The 12,044-nt window shown below is 45.1% G+C and overlaps 3 protein-coding genes across 3 annotated transcripts; 1 reads left to right on the top strand and 2 right to left on the bottom strand.

Annotated features, from left to right (window-relative positions):
- Positions 1 to 154: 154 nt before the first annotated feature.
- Positions 155 to 2,502, top strand: L199_001173 (uncharacterized protein; the record flags this gene model as incomplete). Its single annotated transcript, XM_064886930.1, has 5 exons — positions 155 to 545; positions 603 to 738; positions 809 to 900; positions 953 to 2,256; positions 2,359 to 2,502. The coding sequence occupies 5 exons, from the start codon at positions 155 to 157 to the stop codon at positions 2,500 to 2,502; spliced, it is 2,067 nt and encodes a 688-aa protein (XP_064743002.1).
- Positions 2,503 to 2,833: 331 nt separating this feature from the next.
- Positions 2,834 to 5,945, bottom strand: L199_001172 (uncharacterized protein; the record flags this gene model as incomplete). Its single annotated transcript, XM_064886929.1, has 8 exons — positions 2,834 to 3,393; positions 3,482 to 4,321; positions 4,408 to 4,534; positions 4,593 to 4,877; positions 4,973 to 5,216; positions 5,378 to 5,565; positions 5,661 to 5,768; positions 5,853 to 5,945. 8 exons carry the CDS (start codon positions 5,943 to 5,945, stop codon positions 2,834 to 2,836), a joined length of 2,445 nt encoding a protein of 814 aa, XP_064743001.1.
- A 676-nt stretch (positions 5,946 to 6,621) lies between these two features.
- L199_001171 (uncharacterized protein) lies at positions 6,622 to 11,691 on the bottom strand (the record flags this gene model as incomplete). The annotated part of the gene is made up of 15 exons (XM_064886928.1): positions 6,622 to 6,804; positions 6,880 to 7,090; positions 7,209 to 7,442; positions 7,511 to 7,677; positions 7,736 to 7,882; positions 7,953 to 8,068; positions 8,128 to 8,266; positions 8,325 to 8,780; positions 8,844 to 8,966; positions 9,037 to 9,126; positions 9,188 to 9,470; positions 9,542 to 10,025; positions 10,082 to 10,184; positions 10,239 to 10,407; positions 10,481 to 11,691. The coding sequence occupies 15 exons, from the start codon at positions 11,689 to 11,691 to the stop codon at positions 6,622 to 6,624; spliced, it is 4,116 nt and encodes a 1,371-aa protein (XP_064743000.1).
- Positions 11,692 to 12,044: the final 353 nt, after the last annotated feature.

Genomic DNA, 12,044 nt, shown 5'->3' with positions numbered 1-12,044 from the left:
GCTCAGACGCGTACTCTGCTCAAATGGGTGGCACATTTAGAGTTGATGTTGATCTCTCATTACTCGTTGTGAGCAACTTATCCTCATCTCGCTTCTTTCTCCTGTATCTAGAACCTATAGTCAAGCACACAGCGACAACGAAGAAGCAGCAACCATGTCTATCACAAGACTGGTACGCTCAGGTCCTCGGCAGGTCAGCAGGATATCATCGACTGCCCTTCGTCCGGTACCCATAACCACCCCGAAATATCCCTCATCTCAAAACACCTTCCGAAAGACCCATACCCTCCTCTCGGAACCCTCTGTGATCCTCTCGAGGCAATATGCATCAGCAGCAACTGCCATCAGACCTCCCGAACCTATTCCAATACCTATAGAAGACGAAATAATCTCCAGACCTGTACAAGGAGCAGGCGACATCGTACCTGTCTTACAGGATATACAGAATCTGTTGGAAAATGAGATTGGAGGTGATGATGTATGGTCAAAGAGGATAAGGAATAGCATAGAAGATCTGTCAGTTGAGAGAAGAGGCAGGATAGCTGGTAAGCAGACGGCCAAAGCTCAGACTTGAGCTCAGTCAGCTGATGTTGCAATGTCAGTCATCGGTGACTCTCTCGCTGCACCTAGAGATGTAGTCTCAGCTCTACTGCAAGACCCACTGGCGGATACTGAAGCGAGTAGAAGAGCTTTGCTGAGTAGACATGAGGGAGCGAATATAGATGTTTTCCAGATAGGGCAGGTTACGTCTTTTGCATCATCTTCCGGCCTTTACTTGAAGCTGATGATCATGCTTCCGTTTGAACAGGCATGGTCCCAACCCGCATAGAGAACCAGAATCATTGTCCCTATCCGCTTCATGGCTTCAAGTAACCGGATACGATGTGGTCGAAGTCAATAGTGAGCTAACTTCGGACACTGTATGGTCAGCCAGCTGACCTCTTGAATGTAGCCAAGAAAGCAGAAGAGACGATATCGACTCTCCTCTCAACTGATTCCCTTCTTCTCGTCCTCGACCCAATCAGACTGATCGACACACCTCAAATCTCTTCTATACTCCCTCTCGCTCTGTCTCGCGGATCTGTTCATCTGGTGATCAACGGTCATCTCCCTCCCAACACATCTCAAACAGCCATAGAAGCCAAAGTACGGGAACAGCTAAGCAAAATCAAGGTTGATCCGTTAGAAGAACTGACATTCGACCCCACTTCCATACCAGTATCTTTCGTCAAAGCTGAGAAAGCTTTGAACGCCCTCGACGCTTTAGCGGCCGGCCTACAGGATCATGGTCCATCAACTTCAGCCTCCAAAACAAGAGCTTTTGAGGTCTTCCAGAAACAATTCTTAGAATCGCATATTGGTCCATTACAATCATCCCTTCTTCAATCACTCAAATCCGTCTCAGAACCCCAAATATCAACATCCCGTCAGGTCGCTGGATTAGCACTGTCACACGTTGAAAATACAATATCAACCGATAGGGACATAGTCAAAGATGCTCTACATACGGTATCCGAGCTTCGTCGAGGAGCACAGCAAGGTGCATCAAAAGCTAAACATCTCAGTGTGGCTAGTAGAGGTATAGAAGGGGGTTTGGTGGAAGGCTCGGTCGAATACGATATGAACAAGGTGAAAAATCAATTGGAAGAAAGGTTCAATGGTAGATTAAGCTGGTTAGGGTTGATCGGAAGGACAAGAGTAGATGATGTTCAATTCGAATTGACCAATCACCTGAATAATCATTTCGCTACGGACTTAGAGAAACAAATCATATTTGAATCTGGTCGATTATCACATTTACAAATTCAATTAGATCAATTATCAGATCACACTATACGCCAACTATCACATTCACAATCCCATTCCACCTCCACAACCCATCCATTCACTTCTCCCCTATTATTGAATCACTTATCGACCTTATCACTTTCCATACCGCCTCTCACCCCCACATCATTGACTTCACCGATATCGACCAGGCGAGAACAGTTGTTGACTCAGTCAATACCGAGATTACACTCGTCTGCCCAGCGTGCCCTGCTCACCACTTACGCTACGTCCTTGTTGGGGGTATCACTAAGTTGGATGAGCTATGTCCCACCTATAAGTCTCACTTCCGCGCCGACGGCTGTAGGATTAGGTATACTCAGTGTGGTGGCTTCATTAGCTCTAGGACAGAGACTATGGGGCAAAGCGCAGAAGAAGTTCTGGAGGGATTGGAAGAGAATAACGGGAATGATGAAAGGTGATTTAGAGGTCAGTCGTACTTAATTTATAGCACTTCCTGGGTACATCCAGAACGAGCGGAAGCTTGACACTGTACGTTGAATGCTAATCTGATCTCTCTGCTTTGCTTAGACACGCTTCGATACCGCTTTACGTACTCAAGTATTGGCGAAACCGCTCGTAGCGGCCGAGGGACTGGAAAAGTTGATACAGAAACGAGAAAAGAGGTTGGACGATTTGCAGGATAAAATCAACGGGTTGAGCAAGAGGATATGATGATAGCTGGATCGCAAAATCTCAGGTCCTCCGAACTTTCGGACGGGTCACAAGGAAAATCCCACCACGTCCGCAGGAAATCAAGCATAAAGTTCCGTAGCTACGCTCCCTCATAAGGAATATCAAACTGCTGAATGTGCAAACGTCGATGGATTTTCTCATCGTATCTGATGTAATGCTATATCAGATGCCTTAAAGATGCATCCGATATAAAAGAGCGCTGATTGTGACCAAGTGGATATCCTCATATACATATCGTTATCCCACTACAACTTCATGACATGGCTGACAATTATAGATCAAACCTTGCTATCTCGCTATGCGCTGGCTACTATATAACTCCATACTTCTTTTTATACCATTCCTGACCTGTCGTAGCTGCTCTAACCATCTTGACCTGACCATTCGAATTTCCAAAGCTATTCGCAGATGAAGGTAATGTCGGTGATTCAGGCATCGGTAGATTGGAATCCGAGTTGTCTGATCTTCGTCGCCTCGGAGGCAGAGTATCATTTTCGAATGTGATCGGAATGCTTGATGATGAAGAGTTCGTCGAAAGTATTGGTTGACTATTAGATCTCATCAATACTCTACTTATCTTTGCTTCCCTCACATCATGAATGGAGTATGTCGGTGTAGTTTCTTCACTTGCAGTCCCGCTTCCACTACGACTTGTCGTTGGTGATAAAGCCTTTGACGGTGGTATGGGTAGATAGATCTCAGTAGGTGCCTCTGAAGATAGAGTAAGGGTCGCTGAGGGTACTTGAGATAATTCAGATTGATAGGCTTTTCTCATCCAGTTAGAAGGCTGGATTAACGATGATATATTTTCATAATGATTTCGATTTGAAGGATGGGTTGAGCTCATACTATCGATTCTTGACGATCCACCTAAACAACATGAAAGCAATTAGCCAAATACGATAAATTGTGATTAGAATTCGTATGGATGTACGGTACTGTATATCACTTCACTCACCTTCAATAAAGCTAGTCACGTTAATATGGGTCATATCAGATCTCATCCTCCCGTGTCCCTTATTTTTCATATCGACTCCTTGCTCTTTCACAAACAGTCGATTGGGTAAAGGCAAATCATCCACATTCATACTTTCGAAATCCAATGGATCCCTCACCCCTGCTCCAGGGAGAGATGTAGATCTTGAAGGTGGTCTAGGGAAATTCAACGGCATATCCAATAATCCACTTCCACCACTACCTCTCGATTGATCACCTGAACTAGGTAGTCCCTCAACATCACCACTCTCAGAACCTAAGACCAACTTCCTCGCACCTGGAGAAGGTGTCGTTCGTCGTATACCTATCAAATCTTGAATCCCGTCAAACTGTCCTTGGGAGAATCGAGTGAGGGTGTTAAATATAGTTTGAGAAGATCGTCGAGCAGGTTCCATCGATCCCGAACTTCTGTTCCTTGACTTAGGAGGAGGGGTTGGACCTCTCCCGAATGTATTCTGTTGAGTTTTGTAAGTACCTTCCTGATTGGTCGAACTGGATGATCGTTGGATACTTGGTACAGTCAAAAATCTACCTTCTACTTCTCTTTCATAAAGAGGAAGAGAGTGAGACGGGTGACCGGATAAAACCCATGTTTTGATTCTCGATGAAACGGATGTACGGGATCTTCGGTCGATATTACGAGGAAGCCCATGATCGTGACTACCTGAGAAGGGTCGACGAGAAGTGAAGGTGGGTATGAAAGATACCCTCTTTCCTCCGCTTTGAATAGGGTGTGGAGAAGGGGTGCTGATTGATGGAGGAGGGGTTACTCGGAATGTAGACGCATCGGGTATTGATAACACTAGAAGAAATAGTGAAATATTATCATCATCAGTATACTTGGCGTTGTTGGTTCATACAGGGCTCTCTATTGTCGTTTGAACTGACCTTCGAATGCTTCTTGACTGTTGTATTGATCCTTCACATTCTGATCATGGGTTATAGATCCAGCATTAGATTGGTTATTGACGATAGGAGTGAAATCCAAGATCAACTGCGACGTTATCAAAACGTACTACAGTTGAATGAACTTTCAGCCAGGCTATCATACACCAAAATATTTGATAACATACCAGCTGAACACCCTGGAACAATCTGCCTACCACTCTCTCAGAGAATCCAAGAGATGCCAACGATCCAATGACTACAACCACACCCAGGGATATACCTCCGATCAATCCCCCATATTGCCTCAAAACGTTCTTTCTAAAACTCGGGGAAGTCTGTAGCAAGTGATGGATAGGACACGAGCTGTATATCAGATAAAGTATCAACTGAAGCGAGAATCCGGCAATATTGATTCGTCGATATAGGGATGCCTGGGAGAGGTCAAATAAGAAACCTATCCTCCAAGTGAGCTATATGAACGGAAACCATTAGCACTGTGCTTTTACTAGAATATCGACTAAAACGGGTAAAATGTAATAAGAACACAAGACAAAAGAGATCTCACGTCAAGAACAAAAACAGTGAATATAGTTAAGACGATAGACAGTCTTGCCAGTTTACCCAATATACACTGAGAGTCTCTACCATCCATCGCATCGCAATATGTTCGGTTACGCTCTTGAATCATCTCTGTAAATGATTTAGGTCGTTTCTCATTTCTTATACCGCCACCGACACCACTTTCGATCGTATTGTTTGGAAATGGGGTTTGACTTTTGCGCATTTTCTCTAATGACATGTGAAAATACCTACAGGATGAATGAGAAATGGTACGTTATTCAGTTTAGTCAATGTTCTCTTCCTCTTCTAACACACAGTAAGTTGATATTGGAGACCACCCCAACCGAGTAGCCAAACGCGATATGAATATAGATATAGACATACTGTAAGATGCCGAATGTAGACTCACAATAACATCGTCCCAGTTGACACTGCCAACAAAACCTGTTTAACACCCAACATACCCAATATAAACCTTCGCAAACTGTCTTCTTGAATATCCTGAAAGTCGAAAAACGCCACTTGATCTTGATTGTAGAACATCCCTATAAGATTGAGCAGCGAGGCGAAACATGCTGTCAAAGATGATATTTCTAGCTGTATCCAAGGACAGAGTAAGCGCCAATACTCATGATGATCATGATCATGACCTTGTTCAGTCAGCATCGATTTGTAAAGACGGTGTGACTTACTAGTAAAATACGTTTGTTAGATCGGTTGAATGTAGAATAAAAAGTAATGATCGTTAGACCTAAAAAGCCTAATGCTAAGAATGGTACCTCCGATAATATGATCTCGATCTACAGTACCATCATCATCATCATCTCATCGTTAACAATGAACGTATCGCACCGGGTGAAAATGAACCAGAAACAAGGACCCACCAACGAGATACTCGAATCGGACTCTTGATTCTGATTTTGATTTTGAGAGAGTGTCGTATTGTCCGTGATTGTTTGATTGAATGAATCGATCATTCTGAAATCAATATCCTAATAGACCTTCAAGGTCGAGCGAGTGATTCTGTTGTTGTTGTTGGTGGTGGTGCTTGATAATCGATACCTTCCAACCTTGTTGTTACAGTTGTTACACCATGAATAAACGTTTCGAGTAAAGGTCGATTATAACAAAACAATCGTATGAGTAGAATTCATAATGAATGACGGATGGGGTGGAATAAGTAAGTAGAAACGATCTGCAGGACACAGTAGACACCTTTCTGTTGTGCGTATCTTGTAAGTATCATTAACGACCGTGAGACCTACTTTTATTTCCGCATCATACTCTTCTCTCTTCTCAATCGTTTTCAAGATTGCTGCTTCCCGACAACAAGTAACCAAAAGAAATTGTTGTCAAGTGATTCGAAGTCAATTCGATTCATCCTCGACTCCGTCGCTGGGTGACAAGTGGCGTTGGTTAGAAGGTGTAGTGTCAAGGTCCACTCCCCATTCTTCATCCTCCTCATATGTCTGATCGGTGACCGACCACTGGTGGAAACGGAGGCGGTGAAGATTCAAGGATAAATGCATATGTACATCCATATACATATATATATAGAACATCCTCATGCACGTATCTGTGAAATCAAGACAACCGATCGGTAATTAAGACGTTAACAGTACACCAAGGTGGAACAGGTCATTATGTCCATTACTATGATTCTCCTATTTCCCATCCCTCGATACTCATAGACAAAGCATGTAAATCTATCAAATAAGTATTCAATTCCGAAGAAGGAGCATCATCTTGATCCGCTTTACACTGTAAGTTTAGCATAGTATTGTAATCGTCGAATGAGAAGAGCGGTTTAGACGTTTTCAGTTCTTCGAGCATTTCCTATGAAACACGAAAATCCATATGGTCAGCTCAGGTGAATGGTGTTTATATATATATTCGCATGAATAGACCCGCCTTTGGTCCTTTATCATATAATTCCCAAAACTCCAGTGCTTTACCCAGTTGACCCTCTTTAGCAGCCGGTGCTATACCTCTGAGAGTCTGCTGTAAAGCCAATATATTTCTTTTGATTTTCCTTACCCCGGCCGGATTGACCATCTTGATGTTCTTCGAAGAAGAGATGAACACTTGATCAACCAGTTGACCTAATCCTCGGAAGATGAAGCTGATCGACCAATAAAAACAGTTCGTCAGCTCGAGTTCTCTTCCTTCTTCGGGCATATCACGTCGTAGCGGGAAAAAAGAGACGGGGATGTGAGGGAAGAAGACTACTGATGACTAACCTATGATCATCACCCAATATAGTCCTTTCAGCAATCTCCTCAATCTCCATCAACGAGCCGTTCAAATCCAACACATCCGGATCGGGTTCCAAAGCTTCACTTTCCAATCTGAAATCTCCTTTCCGCGTCGACGCTCCGAGATTACATATGACTCTACATCGGATTTCCAATCTGATAGTATTCAAGACCATCTCGGCTAGTTGCTCGTACGTTTGGATGATAGCTTCGTATCGTCTATTCATGATGTACAATCAGCTAGTTGATTCTTCGTAGATCAGCTCAAGTGGGAAGCTAGTACTTACTGGGCCATTGCTCTGGTCAGCGGTAATCTGGGTGTATCACCATTTGCCAAAGGAACCGGAACAGGTGCAGAGGCAGACATGAAATCTGACGCAGTCTGTTCGCTGTCAGGTGAGAGTGGTTCTTCAGCTACACTCTGCAGATCAAGAAGAGAATCGATGAACCATCGCTATAAATCATAATCAAGTCAGCTATGCACCTACCACGCTCGTCTCGCAATCACTCACTAAGCTCTGCGAGAGATTACCTAAAGCTTCCAATTTTCTCATCGAATTGATCAGATTCTTCTCCACCAGCCCTTGATCACCTATAAGATCCAATTCAAGCTTGATCTCCTTCTGCTCTACGCTCGTTAATCCAGCTCGATCGCTCTCCTAGATAGATGATAGATAGTCGCCGTCAGCTGAGACCTTCATTGTGCGCGATCTGAACGGCATAGCTTACAGGTACAGCTCGCAATTCAGTCAAGATCTTGATCATATCCTCTCTCTGTGCCCATATAGCAGGAAGCGCCAACGGCGCAGAAGGGTTCTCTATCGTAGCAGGTAAGGATGCGAGTTCTGCAATCGTAATTGTGGCATATCAGCTTGTGTACTTGTCATCGTACGTCCCAACTGACCTTTAAACCTCGAGCTGCACTGCTGGTAGTACTGCACTATCACTCCAACGATCAATCTACTATAGTTCTCTCGATGAAATGGTGTCGTCTGAAGCATCATACATAGACTGTGTATGAGAACCATAACTCTCACACTTGACTACATTCACGGAACAATATGAGCTGTTTGTCCTTCTGACATGGATAGGTTAACTCACCTTCAAAGGAGGAATAACGACATCCTGTTTGATCGACCTATCCACCTGATAAGCGTCATATCCCGATACAGCCTGTTGGAAAGATGCTGTGACTCGTTCGTCCAACTGAGGCAGGAACACTTTGACCACGAAATCTTCCAAGACCGTTGAGAATGCTCCCGTAGCATCTTCGAAACCTGGGGGAACAATGAACGTAGCTCGTTGAATGAGTGAGATGGTAGGTTGGAATAAGGTAGTAACGTTGAAGGCATTTGGTGGTATGAGAGTTCGATGTTTCCCAGCAGACGAATATCGATCGTCCGCATCGGTGAGCACAGTCAGTGTACTTTCACCAGCGACTTGCATAGAGACCAGTCCTGGTACCGATACTTTTAATGCCTGTTGCAATTGATCATCGATCGGTTTAATCTCGTTTTGAACAGCCCGGGAATCGGTATCGGCGAACTTGAACATTTGCTACATCGTAGAGACGAGTGAGCGATCGAACTTCTGACAGGAGAGGAGAAACCTGAACCTCACCTTCTGTCGATCTCTACCCCATTTGCCATCCCTAAGTACTTCGTTGATGGTAGGTATAGGATGTCTATCTAGCGTCGATCCTTGACTTTCGTCTGTCAGATATGTCCGTAGCAGTGTTCGTATCTATATAGAAAACCAATATTGTCAACTTTACCCGGCACAGAGTCACGGCAAGGCCTTCAGCTGCACATACCTCATTCTGTACAGGTCTCCAGACCTCCAATACCGGTATTGTCAATGAAGTAGAAGCATTTGACAACGACGAATCTTTGAAATCTCTTCTCTATTCAATGAACACACGATTAGCTGTATTGTTCATCTGGAAGCGATTTCATTGGACTGACCGAAGATATCCACCTCGCCACTTCATAGATGACTCGATGACCTTCCAATACAGCTGCCAATTTGGAGTACAACGTCCAGAACAGATCTCGTAAGATAGCAGCGTGCTGCGGCGGACCTGTGACGCCCAAGGACACCTCGATTCGGTGTGTCTCGCCAGGTGAGAAGAGTGATCTCCTCTTCAAGCTCGAGTCGGGTCTAGAGGTGGAGAGAGAGTCTGGTGAAGGACCGAGGAAGGACGAAGGTCGTAGAGAAGAATCTACTTCTTCCCGTCGAGCTTCTGACCTATGATAAGCAACAGAAATCCGAGTGTCAGCTAGTTTTCGACTCAAACAAGAAAGAGACGAGCCGCTTACCTTTCCTCCACTTCGTCAAGAGTAGTCTCAACCAAAGCATGTATCTCTCCTGGAACTCTCTGAGCGATCATATCCAGAGCTGAACCCAATTTACCCATAGCTGCTAACGCTTCCAGCAAAGTCTCCATATAAGCGTACGAATCCGCTTCTGGATTACTTGAATCGGTCCCTCCGTGGGAAGGTCCAAGAAGTGATGATAGCGATCCGTGTGATCCTGCTTGACCAATAGTGTTCGAGCCTGATCTCTGATGTGAGATGGATGGTACATCTGGAGCTGAGTTCAGGTCCGAGTCCATGTAATCCAACAATGGGTCATGACTTGGTTTAGCAGAGAGATGATTGAGATATCTAGAGAATCTGGATGAAGGGCCTGGCCCGGCAAGAGGAATTACGTCACCGTTGATCGTAGGAGAAGTAACGAGAGTGAGATCGGTAGAAGGGGGCAGTGGCGGGAGATCGTCATTCTGAGGTCCGATTATCGGTACTACACATAATTTATGAGCTCACAATGCCCCTTCAATTGGAGCACATTCAGCTTACAGGTTTGTTGGCCGGGTACATAAGACTTCCATCTGGAATCGCTATAGAATGTCTTCAGATAAATATGATTATGCAGTTCCTCAACGAGAATCTCGGTGAGTGTCTGAGGGATTTGCAGATCAGCTACAATCTCTGAGGCAATATTCGGTTGACATACCGTTTCCTGAGATACAAAGTATGCTCTGAGATCTGACAATGCTCCTATTTCTGCCAATTCAGGCTTATTGATCGTCTTCAAAGACCTGACCAGTATCAAGGCAGCTTGCAGGAACCGTTTGTCTCCGATGAGCGATTCGAGCTGGTCCGGTATCTGTTTCAAATGATCACTATTCACACAGAGTCAGCTCCTGATGTTGATTATATGAGGTACAGTGATATTGCGACGAGTATATCACTGACATTGTATCCAAGATCTTCAACATATCCCTCACCATCCTCTCCCTCGCTCTTATACCTGACAATTCAGATTTACCTTTACCTGCGAACCCATCTCTGGCTTCTCTCAGCGCTTCTTTCGACTTCTTCACTTGTTCTTGGGCTTTACTGAGGGTAGCTATGAAAGTTGCATGTTGTGGTAGGGACGCAGCGAAAGATTGGAAATGAGCCTGAACGGCAGCTTGCAATGCAGATGATAGAGATTCGTGTAATCGCAAGAAGGAAGATAGATTGGGGTGTGAAGGTAAAGATGATGAAGTTTGTTGATGTTGCTGGGATGACAAGAGTGATAGAGCTAACGTCGAAGGTGAGAAATCCGATTCCAGGACGAATGGCCAATCCTTCTTTATCTTCTTTAATACTTGATCTAGATCACTTTCACCCAATCCGACTTCCCATTGATCCTCCTCTTTCATCCTGGCTTTATCCCTTGCTTCGCTCCTATTCGGTCTTCTTGTCGAGGGGGGTTGAGAAGGTTCGTCTACACTCCGTTGTTTACTCGCACTCATAAATGCCCCAACTACGTTTCGCAATTTATCTGTTCCTGGTCCACCTTGAAACGGTTGAGAAGCTTGTTGAGCCGCTGCGGAAGTCTGAGCACGTAGATCAGCACGTTGTGATCTATCAGCCGCGAATGGATCAGAGAATGAGGTGGTGTTCTGTTGATTGGCGACATGGGGCGAGATTGGTGAGATTGGTGAAGCAGCCATATCGTATCCTCCATTTGATCCTGCCGATGGTCTACGTGTATCCAGACCGCCAGTCTGGATGGGTCGCAAATCATGTCTTCTCGATGGTATTGGTGCAGGTGCAGGTGCAGGTGTAGGTGCTTGAGAGTAAGAGGGATTGGGAATCGACGGTGGTTGAGGTGCTTCTCTCATTCTTGATCTAGCAGGTCTAGCTGGACTGGCAGGTGGTCCACCCCCACTACCGGCCGAAGGGGCAGGTCTACTTGGCCCACCATTCTGTCTATGCTGTGGTGGACCTAGATGACCGTAACCATCAGGAGGAGAGAACGCTTGTTGCTGTTGAGGTTGAGATGGTTGCTGAGCCTGAGAGAATGAAGGGTATGGCCCGTTATCTGAGATATAGGCACCTCGAAGTTCGTTGGCGACGTAAGGTTGAGGTGATGATATTTTGTATCGAGATGAAGGAGGTTGAGGGTTCCGGGACATCTCGATGGATGTTTGTTGACCACGCCTGGCGGGAAGAGGACACGTTGATGTGGATTATGAGACTAGACTGAGATTCACTGTCTGGATGCTGCTGATGACGGGCTGAGAGCGAGCTGCTGCATCCATGACCGGGCGGCCTTGAGATAGGCTGACACACGTGGCGGACGCGTGTACAGTGTACAGTGAGGGATGATATAGGTGATCATCTGATTGCGTCACAATTGAGTTGTGGTTGTGCATTCGGTGAATAACGTTTCCGGGTGGGACAACAGAGAGAGAGAGAGAGCGAGAGCGTGTAAAACTCATAAACTCACATTCGCAAATCACATTGGCCAAACCCATCACGGCCATTG

Source organism: Kwoniella botswanensis, chromosome 1, assembly GCF_036426115.1.
Source record: "Kwoniella botswanensis chromosome 1, complete sequence".
In the NCBI taxonomy this organism is placed as follows: Eukaryota; Fungi; Basidiomycota; class Tremellomycetes; order Tremellales; family Cryptococcaceae; genus Kwoniella; species Kwoniella botswanensis.
This window is presented reverse-complemented; position numbering and strand designations above follow the sequence as displayed.